The sequence below is a fragment of the Ornithodoros turicata genome, chromosome 3, assembly GCF_037126465.1.
Source record: "Ornithodoros turicata isolate Travis chromosome 3, ASM3712646v1, whole genome shotgun sequence".
In the NCBI taxonomy this organism is placed as follows: Eukaryota; Metazoa; Arthropoda; class Arachnida; order Ixodida; family Argasidae; genus Ornithodoros; species Ornithodoros turicata.
The window spans coordinates 4,705,249-4,729,960 of NC_088203.1; the positions used below are offsets into that span (position 1 = coordinate 4,705,249).

Below are 24,712 nucleotides of genomic sequence, written 5' to 3' on the forward strand. Positions count from 1 at the left end.
CGCTTTTGGTACATGTTGGCCCCCTACACTCTTAAAAATGAACTTCACCGCATAGCACGCTCCTAGGCAACCATCATCTCGAATGATAGCGTTATCTGCCCTGATTTGTTGAAAACGGGGGGCGTACGCCTTTTCTGTGACAATTATGAACAGCATAACCCAAGCAGCATAATGTACTGAAAGTCGAGTGCAATAGGGGTGAACGGGTAGGTAAAAGGCCTTGAACAGACTGGTGAAACTAAAGAACATTGATAAGACACATACCGTCCACCCCTATTGCACTCCACTTTCAGTACATTGTGCTGCTTGGGAAGTGTCACAAAAATGGTGTACGCCTCCCGTTTTCAGCAAATCAGGGCAGATAGCGATATCATTCAAGATGATGGTTGGGTGGGAGCGTGCTGTGCGGTGAAGTTCATTTTTAAGAGTGTAGATTTGTTGAAAATGGGAGGCGGAGTCTATTTTGTGCCCATTATGCACGGCACAGAATAGGCTCCTCCTCCCATTTTCAACAAATCAGAGTCGAGAACGTTGTCATTCGGGATGATGGTTGGCTAGGAGCGTGCTATGCGGTGAAGTTCATTTCTAAGAGTGTAATACTGGCTACGGACATGGTTTCCCTTTTACGCAATGTATTATGCGGAAATATCAGCTAATCTAAATCGAAACCACAGTCTGGGGAGGAGGCTGCCAGAGGCTTCCCTTTCCCAGAGCGCCTGTACGAAGCCGACGCGTGACGTCACAGGGTATGTAGAAGCAGCTGAAGTACGCGTGTCTCGAGGCTGGTCATAGCGGTTTAGGAGCAGTGTTCCGTCATAGAGGTTCGGGCCATTATACGACCCTGTACACTCTTAAAAATGAACTTCACCACATAGCACGCTCCTAGCCAACCATCACCCCGAATGACAACGTTCTCGCCTTAGATTTGTTGAAAACGGGAGGAGGAGCCTATTTTGTGCCGTGCATAATGGCACAAAATAGGCTCCTCCTCCCGTTTTCAGCAAATCAGGGGCGAGAACGTTGTCATTCGGGATGATGGTTGGCTACGAGCGTGCTATGTGGTGAAGTTCATTTCTAAGAGTGTACCCTTTTGGCCTGACTGCAACGGAGTTTCTTCGGAGCCAACGGTGGACGCTGACGTCAACACAACCGTGTTGCGATCCTTATCTACAATCTACATATTTTTTATTTCTATCAGACTTGTTTCGATTATTAAATGAGGTAATATCTGCAGCACCTTGTATATTCATTCCTCTTTGAGTCTTCTTTTTGCTTACGTGCCCCGGTGGTGGTGGTTAAGGGGTAGCGAAGGTTAGCCCAGGATGGCAACGGGGCGCGTAAGCAAAAAGAAGACTCAAAGAGGAATGAATATATACAAGGTGGTGCAGATATTACTTCATTTAATAATCGACACAAGTCTGATAAAACTAAAAAATATATAGATTAGCATAGGACCGCCCGGGAAGAGCGTACTTTCTTAAAAAAATAAAGGGAGTACTTTAACTCCTTTTTCTTGCCACATATATCACTCCTTTTTTGGAGAGTACAATTACTCTCAAAAAGGAGTCTCCACACTTCCTTTAAGGAGTGGGGTTACGCTCTAACTTTCTACTGGTGAGTAATATTATACTCTCCGGTAGGGAGTGAGGGAGTAATAGTACTCCCATGAGGGAGTGAGGCGACTCCTTTTTGAGGGTAATGGTACTCTCCAAAAGGGAGTGATATATGTGGCAAGAAAAAGGAGTTAAAGTACGCCCCCTTTGTTTTTAAGAGTGTATAGGAACAGCGCGTGTCTCTGCAACAGTTATCGTTATGGAAGACAAATAGCATGGTGCAGAGTCGTCTCGAGGCGAGTTTGCGCCCGGGAAAGGGTAAACGTGAAGCGCCTCCCCCCCCCCTTTTCTCTCTCTCACTGCCATCAGAAGCTCTGTAAACACGCAGTAAACCAACTATGTCCCAAGGATATCCTGGGGAAGAACTGAATTGGACATTTGGATATCCCAGGGATGTTCGTGAACGTCCCGTTTACGTCCGTGCGACGTCCGTGAAAACAGACTTTCTTCCTCATTTTGCAGTCCGGGGGACGTCCTATGAACGTCTCCGTTGGATATCTGGATGTGAATGGGACAGGAAAACGCTCAATCTTATACTGCCGAGATAGTAAATTCAAATTCTCTTCATTCCCGCTTTATACTGTACAGACAACCTGCCACACTCTAAAAACAGAAATTCACCGCATAGCACACTGTATACACCAACCCTTGTCACGAATGATACACTCTAAAAACAGAACTTCACCGCATAGCACTCTGCGCGCCAACTATTGTCACGCATGATAGTGTTACCGCTGGTGATTGGAAGACAGAGGGAAGGGGCGTACGCCTTTTTGTGACAATTTGGATATACGAAAATTGCCACAAAAGGGGCGTACGCCTCCCTCTGTCTTCCACTCAAAACCGATAACCCTATCATTCGTGGCAATGGTTGCCGCACTGTGTGCTATGCGGTGAAACTCTGTTTTTAGAGTGCAGGGCATGCCGTTCGGCGCCCTCTCTGGCGACGCCGGCCGGGGTCCGCTGCCCCCCCTCTATCCGGCACATCTATATCTAACCGCTATCCGGCGCACGATTTCAACTATACCATCATGAAGAGGTCCTTCTGGTTCTGGTTTGGATCCACACTCTTAAAAATGAACTTCACCGCATAGCACGCTCCTAGCCAACTATAATCTCAAATGATATCGTTATCTCCTCCGATTTGTTGAAAACGGGAGGCGTACGCCTTTTTTTTTGTGACAATTATGAACCGCATAAGTGTCACAGAAAAGGCGTACGCCTCCCGTTTTCAACAAATCGGGGCAGATAACGATATCGCTCGAGATTATGGTTGGCTAGGAGCGTGCTATGCGGTGAAGTTCATTTTTAAGAGTGCAGGTCGCGACTCTCCGATAATGTGTCCACTCCGCACGCCACTTTCTTTCGTGGGACCGAGATTGTCCTGCCCCAGTAACTTCCCTCCGATCCTGAGAGACATCCGATGAATCGTCTTCTGCGTGGTGGGCGTTGCAGAAAGTGTTCTCGAATTCTCGCGTCCCTTCGGACAGCCGTTTCAATGCAACGGCCGACATCTCACCATGCATACCATTCACGAAGGCATCTCATCACTCGGTACCACATATCCGAATGTGCTGGGGTTGGGACCGAGAGTGCTGCCGCAGTACCGCGGTACATTGGAACCGGTACCGGATATCTGTAAGTCTGTACCGTTGCTTGTACCGACTTGATGCCGCTTTTAATTGATTTCTTTAGTTTTCTTTTTTTGTGTGTGCATTTGCGGAAGAGCTTTGCTGGTTCTTATCGGTGATGGGCAGTAACTAAATTGCAAGTAATGATAACTGCAAACTTCACCACGTAGTACGCTCCTAGCGAATTTTCCTCCTAGCATTTTTATGAAATCAATTTAGCAGAACGTTATATAACGTTCTGTTCAATTGATTTCATGAAAATGGGAGGCGTTCGCCTTTTTTATACCAATTATGCCGTGCATAATGGCTACAGAGAAGGCCCCGCCTCCCGTTTTCAACAAATCAGTGGTGCGAGCGTTGTCATTCGGGATGATGATTGGCTAGGGGCGTGCTAGGCGGTGAAGTTCATTTTTAACAGTGTAGACTATAACTCACACCGTGCTGTTAGGACCCATCTGTTCGTAACACGGTATATAACTATGCTGGGAGAGTACAAGTTGTAATATAAAGTTTTTTAAAGTTGCGTTTATTCGGCTTTCTTTTTCTGAAAAAGTAACTGTAAAGTAATTAAGTTACGTTAACGTCGTAAAGCCGTAAACAGCTACATTTCAAAAGGAGTAACTGAAAATTAAGTTATATTTTTGTAGGCTAATTGTGACTGTATTTTTAGTATACCGGAACCGGTACCGGATTATCTGTAAGTGTGTACTGTTGCTGACACTAATTTTACGTTACTTTTTTTTACCCATGAAGCTTACCTATGGCTGGTTGTTCTAACTGGAATTCGAATGCTTTTGTGTTACCTTTCGTTCTTTGCTTGATTGTGTGAGTTATTCGGTTAACGGATGTGTGATTGTTCTGTCAGCTTTGTTCAATGCTTTGTATCGGCGAAATTATCAACGCTCAAATTTCCAATTAAATCATTGATGTTTCAGCGGAATCAAAATAATCATCAATGTTAATCCTTGCGTGATACAAGATCTTTATAGCATCTATGAAGCATCGATTACCACTGCGCTACTTTATTTATTTATTTTTATGGTATACGCACGAACAGCAGTTGCCTACACTCTTAAAAATGAGTTTCACCACCAGTAAGAATGATAGGGTTATCGCTTCTGATTCGAAGAGAGAGGGGGGCGTACGCCCACCTCCCTTTTCGAATCAGAAGCGATAACCCTATCAAACTTGGCAACGGTTGGCACACGGCGTGCTATGCGGTGAAGTGCTGTTTTTAGAGTGTACACTCTTAGAAATGAACTTCACCACATAGCACGCTCCTACACTCTTAAAAATGATGGTGGTGGTGGTGATGGTGATAGGGCTTGCCGTTGTCGGCCTCACGTATGTGGGCAACGTCACGACTGACGCCCTGGGGAAATGTGCGTCCTGGGCCGACTTCTATTGGAACTGTGCCGACATATGTCTGAAAGCGTCTTAAAAATGAACTTCACCACATAGCACGCTCCTAGCCAACCACCATCCCGAATGACAACGTTCTCGCCCCTGATTTGTTGAAAACAGGAGGAGGAGCCTATTTTGTGCCGTGCATAATGGCACAAAATAGGCTCCTCCTCCCGTTTTCAACAAATCTAGCGCGAGAACGTTGTCATTCGGGGTGATGGTTGGCTGGAGCATGCTATGTGGTGAAGGTCATTTTTAAGAGTGTAGCCAACCATCACCCAGAATGAGAACGTTCTCGCCCCTGATTTGTTGAAAACGGGAGGAGGAGCCTATTTTGTTACCATTATGCACGGCACAAAATAGGCTCCTCCTCCCGTTTTCAACAAATCAGGGGCGAGAACGTTGTCTTTCGGGGTGATGGTTGGCTAGGAGCGTGCTATGTGGTCAAGTTCGTTTTTAAGAGTATAGGTGATGGTGCACCCCAAACACTTTGACAGGAATGCGTTGCGCATGTGATTGGACAACCAAGGTGCCCGACCTTTAACAGCTGATGTGCTTGGCGAATGAAGTTTAGTTCGTCAGAAGGGCTTTACTTGCCCGGAGAAAAAAGCAAAAAAGTTATTGTTGCAAATTATGTTCATTCGCTCTAAAGATTATGCAGCCAATATTTTGCCTATCAGTGTTGTAAGGTTGTACTTTTTTCGGTGTTTCTTAGTGTTTTAAATATATTTTGTACAGACACTAATTGCACGTGCAAATAATGGCGCGCGCTTTAGTATGGCACTCTAAAGCACGGTGTCGCACCGAAACGTTTTTCGTTCCCCTATTTGTACCGGTTCCAGGAAAATGGTTCAGCTCCGCGGTTCAGCTTCCAAGCGAAAAAAAAAAAAAAAAAATGAAGGTTCATATCAGTTCGGACCGGTTCATGTTTTAACGTCCGCACAGACGCCATCAATGATATTCTTTGTGAACTGGTTTCGGATCGTCCTGTGCGCGTGGCCGCTATTGCAGGTGCGGGAGCTTTTTTTTTTTTTTTTTTTCGTTCGAGACTGTCATAAAGTTGAATAGAAACACCAGACGGATTTGCGAATAGAAAGTTTTGCTTATGCCCCTTATTAGAGTTTTTGAGGAATCACTTCGTAGGACACAACGGCGTATAGATGGAAACAAAGACACACAGTACCACACGACACGTGCGTGTCTTTGTCTCTATCTATACGCCGTTATCTCTCATGCATGGCCAGCATGGGTCCTAACCAACTCCCTGGTCTCACTGCGGTAACGAAAAAGGTTGTGCCGAATTCGGAAGTTTCTCAAAGGAGAGGAAGTAGCTAATTTTAAGATGATGCGCCACACTGCTTTTAATGTTTATATACTACCTTTGAGTTTCAAATGTTCCAACTTTTTCGCTTGGCACGAACATCTTCACAACTATTTTTTGTTTTGCTACGGAATTTGTAAATAATATTAAGATTTTCGTTCAATTCCGGTTTGCAGATTATAGTGTTTTTCTTTTTCGGTTCGACACCCGGCTCTAAATAAGTGACCCAGAGCTGTCGCAAAAGTTGTTTGCTAAAGACCACGTGACCAGGTCATACTTCACTGATTGGCGGAAGAAATTCGTAACAATATTGTATACAAACACACAACAACCACATTCTCACTTTTTAATGAAAAATATGCTGGAAAGAACTCCAGCTTCAAAAGTTTATCACCAGACACCAGATGGGCAGTGTTTTCTGTTACAACAGTTACTGTTAGAACAGCTCCGAAAAAATAGAAAAATGCTAGTTAGAACAGCTCCGCTTCTGTACACGTGGTTCACGTACAACCGTACAACCCTTTGTATGTATATGCAGCTGTTGGATACAAGCGGAGGGAGAGAACAGCCCTTCGCTCCGCAAAGCATGCAGGGAAATGTCCTCCTTATCCTCTTTCGAGTTACAGGACGCCTCCTATGTTTGGAGGGGTACACCCAGGAGTTCGGCGTTTACGTTGCTCGTAACGTTTTCTTTCTTTTATCATTGCGTTCAAGAACCGATAAGCACGATAGTGACCCATGTGCATACATTATGGATTCCCCCGTTGCAGCAGGTGAGATATATAACACCGTCCTCCTCGTCTGCTAAACTTTTTCTCGCAGACGACTGTTGGCTTCTGCTTGCATCGCTGGGCGTTTCTTAGTGAGAAAGTTTTTATTGATTGGAATCTGAGAGACGTCTTCTTTAAAGTTTGGATAAGTGGGAATTTCGCTTCGGTCAGTTTATCGTACGGTTCTTATCAGTGATTGTGTAAAGAAGAGTTGCAGCGATGCTTCGGCTGTGTACTGCTGTCGTCTGTTTGCAAATGAGCAACCACCTTGCGCTAGAACCACTAGAGTCGCGAGGTTTTTGTAGTGTTGGAGTGTATTGTATTGAGTGGTTTACTATATTTACGAGAGTTTCTTTTAGGAATATTGTGTACGTTACGAATTTATACACAACCAAAATATAAGAAGTACCTCTCGAGGAAATTAAAAGTTTGTCGTTATTAGCACGACTATGTACTAGGTGTACGACAGAAATTTTTGAATAGGTGCGTGTGAATTACAGCACAGAACACGGCTATCGCGTGCCAGAGCTATACCAGAGCTCAACATCAAAGAGTCGTTGATCTTGAGAGAACGGGCCTACCCCAATTTTAATGCCAAATGCACGTCTGGCAGACCCGGTCGGGTTTCCGCGGGCGTATCGAATTCACGACTTCCCAGAAATGTTTTCTGGTGCAGCTTTTATTTAAAGGCACATTCCTTTTCGCCGAAAAAAAAAAGTGTTGTTTGAACTTCATCGCAACAGGTGGTTTTGTCTACTTTTCTGACACAGGTGGTCAGTCTTTTTTTCAAAAGCAACCTTGCGCAAGATGTTTTGACAGAGTGCTGTTCAACATTTTGTGTTTGCAATAATAATAATAATAATAATAATAATAAAAAGACACAATCGGATGTGTTTCAATCGTTTTTTTGAAGCAGCATGGAGTTATGTATTCACAAAGAAGGAAGGACTGCAATAAGTAGTATGCACTGTGAATAATATCAAAGGTTTCACAGCCTTTGAAAACCATCTTGTAACCTGTTATTGTGCTGATGATGAGAAGCAATCACTCACATTGTTACCAGCATGGTTATGAATAATGCCTGACTAAAGACAATGCTACAATAAGCAACAAATTATGTGCTATGTAATGCATGCGAGAATTCATGTTTTCATATTAAAATTATAATCGTATTTCATAATCATCATTTGGAAATTCAGAGCTTGTGGTTGCAGTCCGGGTGATATGGCCGTAAAATGTTCGGGAATTGGCCAATTCATAGTAACAACCTTAAGACTTCGAGTTTTTCGTTTGCGTCATGGTCACCAAAGATTTAGCAATAGCTAAAATTAGCAATCAAAGCTACGTTGATCTACATGAAGCTTACTGCAGAGAACCTATTATTAGAATCCTCTGTGCCCAGTGCTCAGCTTTCGAGACTCAAGAATTTGATTTCATACATTGCACTGATTCAAAGGGCTATGTACACAAAAGCCCACTGAGTTGCGCTTGCAACCCCCCCTGGCCCCCCCAGGTGTTCGGTATTGGTGGGCAAAAAAAGTGGATGCCCTATGTGCTGGCCAGGTGTGCTGGCATTTTAATCAGCACCGTAACATTTCTTTGCATGGCTACACTCTAAAAACAGAACTTCACCGCACAGCACGCTGTGCGCCAACCATTGCCAAGAATGATAGAGTTATCGCTTCTGATTCAAAGAGAAAGGTGGGCGTACGCCTCTTTGTGGCAATTATCGTACATCCAAATTGCCACAAAAGGGCGTACGCCCACCTCTCCCTTCTAATGAGAATCGATAACCCTATCATTTGTGGCAATGGTTGGCGCACAGCGTGCTATGCGGTGAAGTCCTGTTTTTTGACTGTACTAGTTTATCATGGCATTTCTGTTTTTTTTTTCTGATAACAAAGCATTTAATAGCCGCAAAAAGAACAAAAACCATGTCGAGCAACCAGACGATGAATCAGAACAAAAAAACATAGAATGGTTACAAACATTCAAAAATGTACTGTGAACAATACTTGCGTTGCAAGAAACGTAGACTGCTACATCAACGTTGAACATTTGAAATAAGGGTCACCTAACGACCAGCGAGAATCCTCGTAGAATGCACCGCACAACGTTGATAAGATAAGGGACCATCTTTGGAATTGTAAGAATGCAGCAGTAACTGCGTGAACTATCCCCCTGCATTCCTTATGTAATACGAAAGCTCCATCGGTGACCCGTTCCAATTAATCACTGTCGGCTACAGGACTGTGACAGCAGACGACAGTATGTCTACGAAGACATATCGTGTAGCGCATGTATGGTTGTATGTGTGGCACGTATAGTTCAGGATACATTTTCGTTATTTATCCGAGCCACACCCGCAAATGTTTGGCAACAACACTCCCATTTTTTTGTGTGTGTTATTCAGAGACATGTCAGCAATGATATGTAATATATACCCCATGTGATAAGGACATGTGCTAAGGACCCCAGCCACAGTTGTTTCTTCGAAGATAAGATAAATAATAATGACCCCACCTTCCTGGGGATTTTGGATAATCCACTGGTACATTTGGTTCTGATACAGTGTGTTTTTTGTGCTATCATTATCTGTTCTAGATAAGGCCATGCAGAAACCAGCAAATGGGTCGTAACAGATACTTTTGTAACAGATAAAGAGATACAAGGTCAACAAAACAAGAATTGTAATCAGCAACCTATGTGTTTTTTGTTGCCTTGTTTTGTTACACGCTCAGGTGTTACATTGTTCATTGGGTTTCTTGAAGAGTGCCAATATTGCAAAGGCCTAGATAAGCAGTGTTATCTATGCTTATCACATGATAACGTATCCAAAGAAAATAGAGTGATGTAGTGTGTACACGCTGCAAGCAGAAGGTGTGATACAGCAACCCATTTTCTTTCTTTTGTGACATTGTAACTCATTAACCAAATGGTGTAATAACCTCTAATAAATGACGAACCTTGCTATAATGCTTCGGGGACCATGAAAGGCATTGTTAATAAATAAATGAATAAAGTATGACAGTATAATAGGTAAAGACACATATGTTCATATGGGTGCAAAATAAAATACCCCCAACCATTAGTACAAAGCAACTGATCTGCGGATAATAGAAGTCTGGAAGAAACAAAAAGAAAAAGAAAAGAGAGAGGGGGAATCTATTTGTTTGGCAGAAAAAAAAAAGAGAAGGTCTACTTACTAAGAGTTAAACTATTTAAACAAGTGCTACAGGGAGGTTAATAATAAAAGTGTCAATATACCGGGTGTTTCAGTTAAATCTCCGGGCTAAATAATTCGCGAACGGGTGCACCAATCCACGAACTTTCTTTTTTACAAGTATCTGTCCGATACCATCTACAAGCTGCACACCGTGTGAATGAGTGGGAGGCGCTCATTATTAAAATAAAAATGCAAATGAGTTTCGTAAAAAAGCGTATCTTCTAAAGCAGGGCGCTGTCGGCATTAAAATGGGTACTACCCCTTGTGTGACCTTCAGTGGACACCTTTTAGAGAAAAATCTGCCACCGAAGCGGGTCATTTGTTGCAGTAATTAATTGGTTTCGGTTTACGTATTTTTGTCGCGGCTGGTCGCGGCGCAGCGCAAAAGGACGCTCTTTCACTCTCTTATCCATCAATAAATTACGTCCTTACATTAATGAATTACACCAATGAATTACGCCCTTTTGCGCTTCGCCGCGACCAGCCGCGACAAAAATGCGTAAACCGAAATCAATTAATTACTGCAACAAATGACCCGCTTCGGTGGCAGATTTTTCTCTAAAAGGTGTCCACTGAAGGTCACAAAAGGGGTAGTACCCATTTTAATGCCGACAGCGCCCTGCTTTAGAAGATACGCTTTTTGACGAAACTCATTTGCATTTTTATATTAATAATGAGCGCCTCCCACTCATTCACACGGTGTGCAGCTTGTAGGTGGTATCGGACAGATACTTGTAAAAAAGAAAGTTCGTGGATTGGTGCACCCGTTCGCGAATTATTTAGCCCGGGGATTTAACTGAAACACCCGGTATATATGCATAGTAAATGGAGATAGATCAGTTATATAATGTACTGATTGTATAATACTGACAATAAAATGTCATTAATTCACATGTTACAGAAAACTGATAATGTAGATGTATTTCCCTGTACCAGTATCGGTATAACAGATGTTGCAGAAGGAGACCCTCTTCTCTACAGTACTGTTTCTTCTCCTTTCACAGACGAACGCGAAGACGTGCAACGGAAGACATTTTCGAAATGGATCAACTCTCAATTGGCAAAGGTAAATAGAAGCTCTTACGCTCTTTACATGCTCTTTACATGTATTTGGGTGTGCATCATGGGAAACGTTACGACGGGAGACAACTAAACATGTGTAGTCGAGCACCTTTTGAATATATAAAAATTGGGGTTCGAGACATTTTTTTGTTGCGTACACAGATATGGCCTATCCAATCTGACTCAGTCTTTTGTTTTTGTGACGATGCCCATTAGCAGTCTCGAAGTATCAATAATGTTGCTCTAAATTAGTAGGCAGAACTAAGGAACGAACCATTAAACTATGATTAACTGACAAATACTACTACAAGGAATACTACTTCAAAGACCCAGTAAAAGTGTGCAGCTATAATCAAGAATATCAACAGCTGCACTGAAAAGGGAACTTCACAGCGTAGCACGCTGGAGGCAAACTGTTGCGCAGAATTATGCCGTCATCACACCTGATTTGTGGAAAGTGTGAGGCATACGCCTTTTTGCGACAATTAACGTAGCTGCATAAGTGTTACAAAAAGGCGTGTGCCTCCCGTTTTTAACCAATCGGCAGAACAATGTCATTTGGGATGGTGGTTTGCTAAGAGGGTGCCATGGGGTGGTTTGTCTCTATCTTAAGAGTGTCAATCTCGATGGGAAATGTTGAAGTCGATTACCATTTATTAGCCAGTTTATTTTAATTACAGTAATGTTGTAATTAAACATTAAAATCTGTTCACAGCATGCATTTTGTTGCTTCCTTAGGTCACAGCTGTTCAGTCTTTTATCTTGATCATCCAAATATCCTAAGTCTACGGATTCTAAGTCCATGGAAGCCTAGTCCAGTCCTCAGTCCGACCAAATTTACCAAGGACATTTTGATGCCAAATTATTTATCTTGGCTATCTACTACATTATCTTATCTTATATCTTATATATCTTATCTATCGTATCTTATATCTTATATATAGGGCCTGACTTTTTAGGGTTAAACCCGTATCCGCCCGATATTTACCCCCCGAACAAAATCTGTAAAATTCTGGTTTAACCCGAATCTACCCGAAAACATCCAGGTCGCGTGGCACACTCATAAGCGTGCATTAAAATAAAGTTTGATAACATTGCTAAACATTAGTTCCATGTTAAGACAAATTTTTATTTTAAAAAAAAAGATCACCCGAATACACCCGAATTCCTGACGACAGAATATGCCGTAACGGGATTTAACCCGAATACACCCGAATTTTCAAATAAAAAATATCACCCGATAATTACCCCCCGAATTTGGCCAAAAATAAAACCCGAAAAAGTCAGGCCCTACTTATATATCTTATCTATCGTATCTTATATCTTATCTATCTTCTTATCTTATCTTATATCTTCTTATCTTGTCTTATATCTTCTTATCTTATCTTACCATCCCTTAGGTCAACCAGCCTCCCATCGTGGACCTGTTCCAGGACTTCAGGGACGGCACCAGACTTTTGTCGCTGCTGGAAGTTCTCTGCGGACAAGAGCTGGTCAGTTTGACATCAGCGTGCATGCACGCACGTATTCACACACGTGATAACATTATCAAAAAAATGATTCTAGCTTCGGACGCTCACTCTCGATTGCCAGACACTTCAGGGGCCTCACGTCAATCGTGACTGACAGGCACCGATTGTTGTGTGTTGACGTGATGTGACTCGCAGCGTTTCATGTGCTTAACTTGCCGTGGCTCACACGCTTCCTTTTGTTTTTTCCGTTGCCGTAGAAACGTGAGAAAGGGCACCTGAGGGTTCATCATATCAACAATGTTAGTAGGGCGCTGCAAATGCTTGAAGCTAACAACGTAAGTCTAATATCGTGCACATGATGTACATAACATGCACACGCACGTTAAGCGATCACGACATTGTATGTGCTCTATAATAATATGTCCAGCTTTTTGATGTCGCTGTGTGCTTGCATGATTTTTTTTGTTTTTTTTCTGATACGTATCCAATCTATTTCAATCCTTATCTCTTTAGCCAATCCAATACTTCTATCTCGTATAATTAATTCAATTTTTCCAGGTGAAGCTCGTTAATATCAGCACGAATGATATTGTCGATGGCAACCCCAAGCTAACGCTTGGCCTAATTTGGAGCATTATCCTCCACTGGCAGGTGAGTTTTATCGTGCGATTTTTTTCCACAAAACTAAATACGCCGAAATTCTATGGAATGTTTTTGTTTTAAACATTGTGCTCATGTTTATACCGATGGTTTTGAAGGTGTTGCAATTTTATGCGGTATGCGTTTGATATTTTGATTAATGTTACATTGTAATATAATCCCATCATAAATTGTCATATCTTCTCGCCTCCTGATATGGAGCATTTTATTATGTGTGTATGACATTGTATGTGATGTTATGTGAAATGTTTTCTTAGTGCAGTTGAATTTACCCAATCAAATCCCTCTAAAACAGCGCTTTCTAGAATTAGTAGGCGCGGTTCTTTGTTCACAGGTACCTTGTAGCTCAGCGCAGTGTACATTTATGTTACTCATATTACCCTTTACTCTTACTCTACTTTTGCTTTTGCTACTACTTTTTCTTTTCTACTTCTTTTACTACATTTTTTTTGTACGTAGGTACCTTGTAGTTCAGCACAGTGTACATTGTACCCGCTTTGCTCATACATTTCTGTTACTCTTATTACTCTTCACCCTTACTTTTATTTTACTACTACTTTACTTTACTACTTGATGCTCGTTATTTGTCTCCAGGTACACGGAATCCTGAAAAGGTCAGCGTCCGACATTCACCAGACTAACTTAGAGAAAACTTTACTGGCATGGTGCAGAGACGTAACGAAAGGGTAAGGATTTTTTTTAACCTGGTCTGATAAAACTACGATAGATACGATAAAAATGGCCTCATGAAGGATTGCGATAGTAATGTAACGGGTTCAACATTCCAGATATGTTGGTGTCAACGTAAAAAACTTCACGACCAGCTGGATCGACGGGCTGGCTTTCAACGCCATCATCCATAAGTTTAAGTAAGGGAACGTGTTTCTCATTTATAAGTTGCACAGTATGAAAATAACACATTGTATCACTAGTCCGATTACTCTAATGTTATTAGAGGTGCATGCAAATGACTCTCATGATGTGCAAAATGAAAATTAAATATCAGAAGTCAATTTTGCGACGAGGAACATTCTCTTATGAACGTCTCCTGGAAGAGAACTCCTGGAAGAGCACACTATCGCCTCTTGCATCCTGGAAAAAGATAAAAAGAAGAAAGAAAATGCAACCCAAGATAAGGGCGCAGTTCGGATAGCGTCACCCGATACATTTCCTTTTTGTTGTGTTTCCGCAAGTTCGAGCTCATCTTCGACACATGAGGCGGCACCGTGCTCCTTCACCCTCTCACACTAGGGGTGAAGGAAAGACGCATCTGCGAATATGCGCGATGAACGAAATAAAGAAAAAAACAGGTGTTCTTTCACAAATTTTTTGCGGGCGATCTATCAAACGGATTTTTGTTCTGAAAGCCGTAACGGTATCAGGTGACCGAAGGGACCGGATGTTCTCATTGGGACGACCTTGTAGCTTCTACAATTAAAAAGTTAATTAACGATTTTTAGGTAATTAGTCATTCGACGGTTGAGCAACAGATGGCCAAAAACGTCCGCAGGTCCAGAGATGATAGAAGTGAAAACAGGATGTCTGTAGCCCTTATAGTTTTTTTATGAAAAATCGAAAAGAAAAAAAAGCACACCCTGTATATGTATTAACGCAAACTGTCTTCTTAGTTGTTTTTTTACATCGGGTCTACCATGCAGTCTCTCCGTGGTGCGTATGTATATTGTTTTCTATCCAAGGCCAAACCTCTTTGACTACAAAAACTTGTTGAACAAGGATCCCAACGCACGATTGGAACATGCCTTCGCCCTCGCGGAGGACTACCTCAACATCGAGCGGCTCCTGGATCCTGAAGGTCAGTTACGCCTTTATTCGTATTGCCAATTTTCTGTTGGCCAGTTCGCCAGTTTGTTTCGCATCTTCTGTTCAATTTTCTGCTCATTAATACAGATTTTTCGTATTTCAGACGTGAATACGTTGCATCCTGACAAGAAGTCGGTGATGATGTACGTTATGTGCTTTTTCCAAGTCCTGCATCAACAACATCAACCGCTGAGAAGAGCGAGCTCCTCTGACACATCCGATACAGATATGAGCTTCCAGGTGATTGTTAACCCTGTGAATGTTCATGCTAATGTAATCTATTCATTACTATAGTCATTGCTAGTCAATAACTATAGTCATTACTAGTCAATAACTATAGTTATTACTATAATGTACTGCAATCAATATTCGAAGCAGTGGTGCTTAATTCGATTTTTTATTTTTTTTGCTTGTCATATCTCGATATCGAATGTGTCGGCAATCATATCTTTGTTACCACTAATTATTATTATCACAATATATCATCTTTATTCGATGAGTCCCAAAGTAGGTCAGCCTTCCTGAGCAAGGCTTATCTTTGTGTTGCAATTTGGTTATCACCTAAATCTAATGTCCTCCTGCACTGCTTTCCTCATGCCTTTACGAATAATAAATTTATGACTGAAAAAAAAAAAGTACAAACCACAAGAGAGAATGACAATATGTAACCGATAAATACCTTATTGTCTAGGATACATGGCTTTTCCATACACTTTCCTGATAAAATTCTAAAGTACTAAAAGAAAAGATATCCAGATAACTAAAGAATAAGCCAAGATCTTATAACTCCAAAGTGAGGGGCAGAGATTGTAAAAGGTCACGTTCTTTTAAGTGTTTTTAAAAATAACACAACGTGTTTAAGTACGACAAAGAAACAAATGCAGCTGTAACAGCTATGATCATTACCACCTCAACTATATACTTATATCCAGTGATGGCCGCTAACTACTTCTACAGTAGTTTAACTACTAACTACTTCACGATGGAGTAGTTTAACTAGTCGTTCAACTACTTTTCAGGGGAGGTAGTTAAAACTGCTTCTTTATAACTACTACAATGTATTTTAACTACATTTATGACTACTTATTAACGTTGTCCATCAACACCAATCCCATTCTATATTGTTCTCGGACACCTCAATATGAATCACAAGCATCAAAAGTGAAGATTTAGTACACATGCACGGCACAATTGCTCTGCCTCTCATCACACAAGTAGCTCAAGGTAAAAGGCGGAAGCACAATCGTGCCGTAAAGCTTACGGCAAAATCGGAAGTAGTTGGCACCCGCAGTAACCTAACACACTATAGTTAACTACTCCAAATAGTAGTTAAACTAGTAGTTACACGGGACACGAAGACAAGCACAAGAGTTCTCAGTCTTGAGAACTCTTGTGCTTGTCTTCGTGTCCCATGTCTCTCGGTTATTTGTTCCTTCATCATCATGCACCAGTTAGTCTGTGCCCTATCTCTTTTATAGTAGTTACACACTACATTTCTGCAAGTAGTTGACATGACTACTTTTTAACTACAATCAGGCATAACAAAGACGGTTAAGAGCATCAACTATTTACTATATACATTAAAAACAAGACTTTCCTGCAGCAGGCTGCACTTCTTCAGGTGGTTCTTCAAACCTGAAGAAGTGCAGCCTCCTGCACGAAAGTCTTGTTTTTTTAATGTATATTGCAAATAGTTGATGCTCTTAACCGTCTCTGTTATTTTTGATTCTGCATCGCTGGAAACTTGTACATTGTTTTTCTTCACGCTCTACGATACAATCAGGTTGTTTAACTAGTAGTTTAACTACATGTAGTTAACTACTGGCCATCACTGCTTATTATATCATAACCGTACGTATTTCTATATATCAACTGGTGCCATCATTACTGCTAAAAAATTAGTAAAAGAGACAACTGCCTTAGCCAATACATGGGACCCAGTGCACATTTTGTCCTTTTTCTGCTACACGCACGCTTCAATGTGCCAGAGAATATGTCTGCCTTGCGCGTCCCAAGTTACGAGCACACACTCTAGATAACAGGAGAGAGAGATAACACGGTCGTCCCCGCCCTGGATGCCTCGCGTGGCTTCGGCGCTATCCTCCGTGTTTCTCAAAAAAAGGAAATTGCGTTCGGTGCACAATTTGTAAGTCTTGAAATTGCATTCGTGTTCTTTTATCATCCTGTTTCATGTGTGTATCGTAGAGCCTTGCTTGTGTCTTAATTGTGTATTATCTTTTGTGTTTTTTGTGTGCATTATTGCTTCAATAGCCTACATGTGGTCGTATTGGAACAAGAGCATTGTTTGTGTACCCTGGAAGTACAAGGCTGTATTGATACCTGCGACGGTATGATAACAGACAATTTGGTGGGTCATTTATGATTGTGGAAGCTATTGCTGAGAGTGTGTGATCGGTGTGCCAGTCTTTTTTTTTTTTTTTTCTTCGTGTGAAGTGATCATAGTTCTGGTGCTAGCTGTGTTAGTGCATAGTTTTTACAATTTTTAATGATGACTGCAAAGTTTTTAGTACAGTACAGCTTCAGTGGTAATATATATAGCATGGAATAATGTTAGTTTGCTAAGTGACAGTAGCTTGCTGCTAGGTGCTGGATCCATTGTTCTTTATTTATTTTTTGGTTGACAATTTTTAATGGTAACAGCGAAATTCTTATCCCATTGTAACTCGAGCCAAAAAAAAAAAAAAACACACAGTAATCTCTGTTTATTGTGAGGCTTATCAGTTAGCATCTAGATTACAAATTTTGACCTACGATTTTTAATTAGGTGAACGAGTTTTAAAAATTACCTGGAATTAATGGAATGCATGTTTAATTTTTATCCGCAGTTTGTGTAGCGATATCATAACTCGCTGATCTTTTTCAATTACTGCTGACACATTTTTTTATGTAGCTTTTGCACACATCAGTTAGATATGGAATGTTTATGTTTGTGGTGTGCCTCGAGACAAGCTCGAAAGCGTCTCAAGGTTTGTACAGCTACTCTAATAACCTTTGCCTATCCTTGCCTCATCATATCTACGCCTTGTTACAACTCAATTCCTGTACCTTCTGACCTTGTAACACTGCCTATGTGCATTATCAGAAACATTACAGATAGAAACTTTTTATTCTGATGACAAATCAGTCACAGGACTTTCTTTCTAGCAGGTATTGCCTCAAAGCAACTTCACATTCGTAGGTTTTCATTGTTTTAAAAACTCAAATGATATTTTTTTTCTTTGGTTTCACTTTCATGGAGAAAACATGTGGGTTAAGATTATCCAAGTGGGTTATTGATGTAGAGCAAGATCACTTATGGTAGATTGAGCCTTTGATAGCTACGCCTCACATTGCTGTAATTGCGCCATGGCTGAGCGGGTACGGCACCCGCTGATTGGTGATGGCTTCAAAGCTATGCCAAACAGACTTGTCCAGACAGGCGTCAGCAAATTCCCCCATGAAGTCTGCCCACGACACACGCTAGCTCCCCGTTCTCCCACTCACTCCTGCTGTCCTTTCTTCACCTGGCCACGTTTCTATGCTGCTCATCATAACCACAGTTGCTTTGCGGTAGAGCCCAGCACCATCCGCGGATATCCGCAAGATACTTGCGGATTCGGATGAAAATTTAGCACTTTCTGCGGTGCGCGGATCGGATGGGAAGACAGCGGATCAGTAGCGGATCGGATGCGGATATACTGCATACTGTAATTTTCTCACCAGCAATTTATTTGTATTGCGCGCCGACAGCGAGCGCATGCACGGGTTCACCTTTGACCATGGTTGGCCAAGACGGGAGAGGAGGCATTCTGGCATCTCGAGCACCGGCGAGGCAGCGTTCCACGCGTTCCAGAAGTCTCTCCATATCGCGTTTGTTGAAAGGTTTACCTTTGCTTGTCGTCGTGAGTCCTTCCGTGACGGCATGGAGGCATCCGAAATTATACCAACATGTGCTCCCGGCGGTCTTTACGCGTCCTTCGAAACGTGCGGATTTTGCGGATCGGATGCGGGTGCTCCGTTTTGCTCGGCGGATCGGATGCGGATGTAAACGGTTGTGTATGCCGCAAATGCGGTTCGGATGCGGATGCCAAAAATCTCATCTGCGCAGGGCTCTACCTTGCGGGGCTAAGAAAGTGCCGTACTTACGTTTGAGGCTTACATGTTTGTGTCGTCCCTGATTCTGGTATGCCTAGGACAATTCTGGGACAATTCTCTGTACTTTACTACCACACCCTTTACTTCACGTAATACGTTGACGCACAGGTTCCAGTGAGCCATTAAACTGACATTAAACTGTTTATTGGCCCCACAAAGAGACGTGAAGTCAGAGTGTGATGCATGGTTTGTCTGCAACTCTTAGCAACCCCACCCCCAGTACGGGGCAATGGCACAGTCAAGCCGTGTTACCAGCAACAGCAACGTTACCAGCTACCAGAGCAGCCTGGAAGAAGTGTTGACATGGCTGCTGGAGACGGAGGACCGCCTCCTTGGCACTCCACCAATCAGGGGCACTGTCGATCAGGTCAAGGAGCTCTTCCATGCCCATGAGGTTTGTCCTCCTTGCCTCTCCCTCACTTTTTCTGAGGTTAAGATTTTATGGTTGGTGACGTTCGCCTCTTCCGAGGTTCATTTTCATTAAGACTTCATCAGTGGTCATGATGCGTTAGTGTTTTTGTAGTGGTCTTGTCTTTTCTGTAAGGTCATCACAACAGGATGTTATCAAATTTCTGAAAAATAGGTTTTGCTTCAGAAAATTATGAAACTATTTGAAATACACTCTGACAGGCGTTTGCCACAGATTGAGGCAGTTTGCAATTTGTGTCACGCATTAATTAAGGTAATTTTGTTAATTCGAGTCGCAAATTAGCCAAGCAAGTTGAGCTTTTTTTTTTTCATTAATTTGGGAAGCTATAAGTCTTTATATTTTATTTATATAAGGTTTTATAATGTTTTATTGGTTCATTAATGTTGGTCATTAATTGGTTTATTAATGTTAATGTGTTATTGGTATATTCTATAAGGTTTTATTGGTGTTTATACTCACTGCTGCCAAGGTCAATATTTCGTTGTACGGGTATATAAACTCGGATTTTGATTACGTTATCCAACGTTGTTTGATCTGATCAGAGTTGATCATCTGGCAGACTCGTTGTTTTGCAATCTTGGGCTCAGGAATTTTTGTTAGGAAATTTTTGTAATATTCATGGTGGTTAGCAGATTTTCTTCTACAATAGTTAGGTTGATCTATCCTCTACAAATTAGTTATTTCTTGTGATGTACCTTATGTAGTAGGGTTCCCCTTTCTTTTAAAGTATTGCGGTCCCCAGTAGGGTTTAAATTTAATGGACTTCGGGTACACTCACCTAGTCAGTGAAGTAGATTTGTAAGTACTATTTTGATAAACTTAAATTCTTGGTCATACCTGGTCACATTCTGGTTGCATTTTTTGTGTTGATTAATGATGAAAGTAATTAATTTTTTCATCTTTCATCATTAATTTCTTAGGCATTGCGGCTTTGTATGTATTTGTCCTTTCTATATATGTGTTCCAGCCTCAGAACATCAATTTCATGTGTTGATTAGTACTTCTAGTTCCTTAGAGGAACTGATTTAATGACAGTGTGAGATATGTGCCTTCTGAGTTCCGCATAAATGTTTCTGCACAACTTAAATCACCTTCGGAGCCACGTCACTGTCACTTAATTACGCGACTAACTGTAATTAACCAATTGTAGCTTAATTCCTTCATAAATTACTTAGTAACTCGCACAGTTCCATTTATTTTGTCATGTTATAGTTACGAGCACCTGTGACAGGACGTTTGACCCCGTACCATTCCACGTTTACATTTCACATTTTTTTAACATGGCCGATCGCGTATTCGAATTGAATTGAATTTATTTAAACTTTACAATGCTTAATGAACAGCACAGTTTATACAGATGGAAAAGTATCCCGGTTAAAGGGTCTTCCGTGTGACGTACAAAGATTAGAGCCATGAAAAAATGCAAAGGTAAAAAACAATACACAAGCATAATACACGAAATACATAAAAACATAATACACAAAAACAATGCAAAGGTGAAAAGCGTGTGCGCGTAATCTGCTCTTGACTCCTAGGAACTCATGCTGGAACTGACCCAGAACCAGGGGCGCATAGGTGAGGTGTTGCAAGAGGGGCATAGGGTGGCAAGGGACTCTACGCTCTCACCCGAAGAGAAGAGGGAGATAAGAGTTCAGATTGAGTTGCTGAACACACGCTGGGAAAGCCTCAGACACAATGCAATGGAGAGGCAGAGCAGGTATGTACGACTTTTTGCTTATGCGGTTCAACGTCTTACGAGGACTATTGCAGAATGTGTTGCGTGACACTATTGGATTTTTTATGGCTTTACAAGCTATTTTGTCTGCATCAGTTTTGCATTTACGACCGGTAGCAGAACATGTATTGCGGTGCACAACCTTAATATCGGCTTATATTTGCATATTTGAACAGTCTCTGTATTCAGGGTGTCCCACAAGAGGATCTTATCAAATTTCTAAATGTGGATTTTACTTCAGAAAATTATGAAACAACTTGAAATACGCTCTTACAGACTTTCGCCACATGGAGGCAGTTTGCATTCGTGTCACACACTAATAAGCTAATTTTGCTAATTGAACTCGCAAATTAGCCAAGCAAGTTGAGCATTTTCCTTTATTAATTTGGAAGGCTATGGCCATAATACACTAGTATTACAATCAAGATCACTTGTTTTTCACAAGATTTCTACAAAAATTTGACAGACAAAAATCTGTTGCTGGGCGAAGCGTGCTCGCTGATATTTATGTTTGCGGAACTGTTGGCTCCATCCAAATACCTTCCCTCCTGTGCAGGAAGAAAACAAACCACGCTGCAATCGCACCTTTTGCCCTTATCAGCGCGTCTCTCGTAAGCCGCCAGGCACTGATAATGACGGGTTGCGCGACAAGGCCCTCGATCGGAATAAAAGTGTTTCGCTCTTTCCACTTCTGCCTTGATAAAGGCAGAGCCAACATACCACCAACAATCCTGCAAATGCAAATTTCACCGACAAAAATGCAAAATTCATTTTGACTGGAATGGTGTGATATGGGCACAGGCTTCCAAATTCATGAAGAAAAATGCTACGTTTGCTTGGCTAATTTGTGAGTTCAGTTAGCAAAATTGGCTTAATTAACGTGTCACACAAGTGTAAACTGCCTCAATCTGTGCAAAAATCTGTATGGGTCTATTTCAGTAGTTCCATAGTTTTCTGAAGTAAAATCTATTTTTAGGAATTTAATGGCATCCTCTCGTGGAACACCCTGAATATATACGTAAGTGTGTATGTACACTATATCATGTGTACCAAAACTGTAAATACAAGTGCAAATGCCTATTGCAATGAGGTGTCAACGATAAAAACAAACAGCGGTAATATAGCACGAGCAACCAAAAGCAAGTAACAAGTGGGAAAGGAAACACTAATGAAAAGAAAAATAAATAATCAAGAGGTAAACAATTTAAACAAGTGCTTGAGGCAGCAAACAGGAACGTGAAGGCTTGGCCTTCCTCAAACAAGGAAAAGTGTACAGCTGCCATCATACTTAACTGTAATACACCAATACGCCAGCTCAGCTGGTTGTGCACAGCGTTGCATGCTGGGCGTTAGACTCGGTTGCATAGCACATGCTACACAACACATGACGAGTTGCACTATGTGGCACTTCTCACATGCATGAGCCACGCTCTCTCACGTTACAGTTAAGTCTGGTGGTGGCTGTACATGATTATGTTGCATATTTGTGCACACAGTCTACAGGCATTTTTGTGTCGGAACAAATTTTAGTCGCTCAACTAACAGCGCAGTTGTAGCAGTCCAAAACACATTACCATGTGTAACTTGGTCTTGACCAGTGATGGCCAATAGTTAACTACATGTAGTTAAACTACTAGTTAATCTAGCTTATTGTAGTTAAAAGTAGTTACCAACTACTTGCAGAAACGTAGTGTGCAACTACTAGTTAAACTACTATTTCAAGTAGTTAACTACAGTAGTTAGGTTACTGCAGGCGCCAACTACTTCCGATTTTGCGGCAAGCTCTACGGCACGACTGTGCTTCCGACTTTTGCCTCGAGCTACTTGTTTGATGAGAACGGAGGTGCAGAGTAATTGTGCCGTGCATGTGTACTAAATCTTCACTTTTATCGCTGCTTGTGATTCATATTTAGGTCTCCAAGAACACTACAGAATGGGATTGGTGATGATGAACAACGTTAAGTAGTTAGAAATGTAGTTAAAATACATTGCAGTATTAAAGTAGTTTTAACTACTTCCCCTGAAAAGTAGTTGAACTACTAGTTAGACTACTCCATCACAAAGTAGTTAATAGTTATAGTTAAACTACTGTAGAAGTAGTTAATGGCCATCACTGGTCTTCACCCTCTCATGTTATGGGAAATACCATCCTGACATAGCTGTGATGCCCTAGGCTTTTGCATGGCCTAGGTGTGCTTGATTATATTTAGAGCCTGAAGTTTTAGGGTTTAACCCGATTCTTCCCCAAATTTGCACCCCGAATTGAAGGTTGCCTCTTTAGGGTGAAACCCGATTTTTACCCGGCAAATCGCCCTCACCGAGACGTCTGTATAGGAATGCACACCGACTTGTTTGGCAGCAAATGCAGTTAGATCACCATTCGTACCAAACCAGTACAGTTAGTTGAGTACGTAACTGAGCCTGATTTCTCCACGAATTTAGCGTGCTGAAAGTTTTTCCACCCAAATTCGCGTGAATTTAGAGCACACGTTTTATTTACCCGATATCTGCTCCCCGAACTTAGAAAAAAATATTTCTCGAAAACTTCAGGGTCTAATTAAATCTAGACCCTGAAGTTTTCGGGTTTTATTTTTTTCCAAATTCGGGGGGTAAAATTCAGGTCGATCACTTGATGTCGAAAATTCATGCAAATTCGGGTGGAAAAATTACCATCAGACTGAATTTGGGGATAAATCGGACTCTATTGTCGAACAAACGTTCGTTGTACAGCCTATCCAGAGTATCAGACGTTGAGATCAACCGTGTATTTTGTGAAAAATTAGTGCGTCATTGCCGTGAGGTGCCTAGCTTAGGTGCAGTTTTGCGGGTAGAAATCGGGTTTAACCCTAAACCGGTGAACCTCGATTCGGGGTGCAAATTTGGGGAAAAATCGGGTTTACCCCTAAAACTTCAGGGTCTAATTATATCATGTTTCCAGTAAGATTGGAACTTGAAACTCAAGAACCTAAAGGGTGTGACATTTGTCAAATTGGCTTTCAGGTTACACGAAACGTTGATGCAGCTCCAGCAGGAGCAGGTAAACTCCCTAAGACAGTGGCTCACAGACGCAGAGGACCGCATCAGTCGGCTGGGACCCGCCGGACCGGACCTGGATGCGACGCAGAGACAACTGGAAATGCATAAGGTAGAAGGAATTTGGGTGAATCATTACTTAGTAGCTGTGCGTCTTCATTCCTCATATTTTTCGAACGTTGAGGGTAAATATTGTTACATACATCAGTGTTCCGCCACGACATAACAGATTTCATGTCAGTTTCCACAATCTTGTTATCATCATATATTATATCGTCAACAGGAACTACAAGACGACATCGAAAAAGAGCAAGACGTCGTCAACTCGCTGTCCAACATGGTTGTCGTGGTTGACGAATCGAACACCGAAAATGGTGAG

General features: G+C 41.7%; 1 protein-coding gene across 6 annotated transcripts in view; it reads left to right on the forward strand.

Moving 5' to 3' along the window:
- LOC135387862 (dystrophin-like) overlaps positions 1 to 24,712 on the forward strand; it is a 281,706-nt gene that overhangs the window by 23,826 nt on the left and 233,168 nt on the right. For 3 of the 6 annotated variants that reach the window (XM_064617042.1, XM_064617045.1, XM_064617044.1), the window contains exons 2-13: positions 10,970 to 11,031; positions 12,428 to 12,520; positions 12,757 to 12,834; positions 13,058 to 13,150; positions 13,754 to 13,845; positions 13,948 to 14,028; positions 14,857 to 14,972; positions 15,084 to 15,220; positions 19,341 to 19,529; positions 21,101 to 21,282; positions 24,301 to 24,445; positions 24,617 to 24,707. In XM_064617042.1, the coding sequence (XP_064473112.1) occupies positions 10,970 to 11,031; positions 12,428 to 12,520; positions 12,757 to 12,834; positions 13,058 to 13,150; positions 13,754 to 13,845; positions 13,948 to 14,028; positions 14,857 to 14,972; positions 15,084 to 15,220; positions 19,341 to 19,529; positions 21,101 to 21,282; positions 24,301 to 24,445; positions 24,617 to 24,707 (1,359 nt within the window). Of the gene's footprint in view, positions 1 to 6,604; positions 6,743 to 10,969; positions 11,032 to 12,427; positions 12,521 to 12,756; positions 12,835 to 13,057; positions 13,151 to 13,753; positions 13,846 to 13,947; positions 14,029 to 14,856; positions 14,973 to 15,083; positions 15,221 to 17,052; positions 17,127 to 19,340; positions 19,530 to 21,100; positions 21,283 to 24,300; positions 24,446 to 24,616; positions 24,708 to 24,712 lie in introns of those variants that run through there. The other 3 variants (XM_064617046.1, XM_064617043.1, XM_064617048.1) reach the window with 3 other exon arrangements.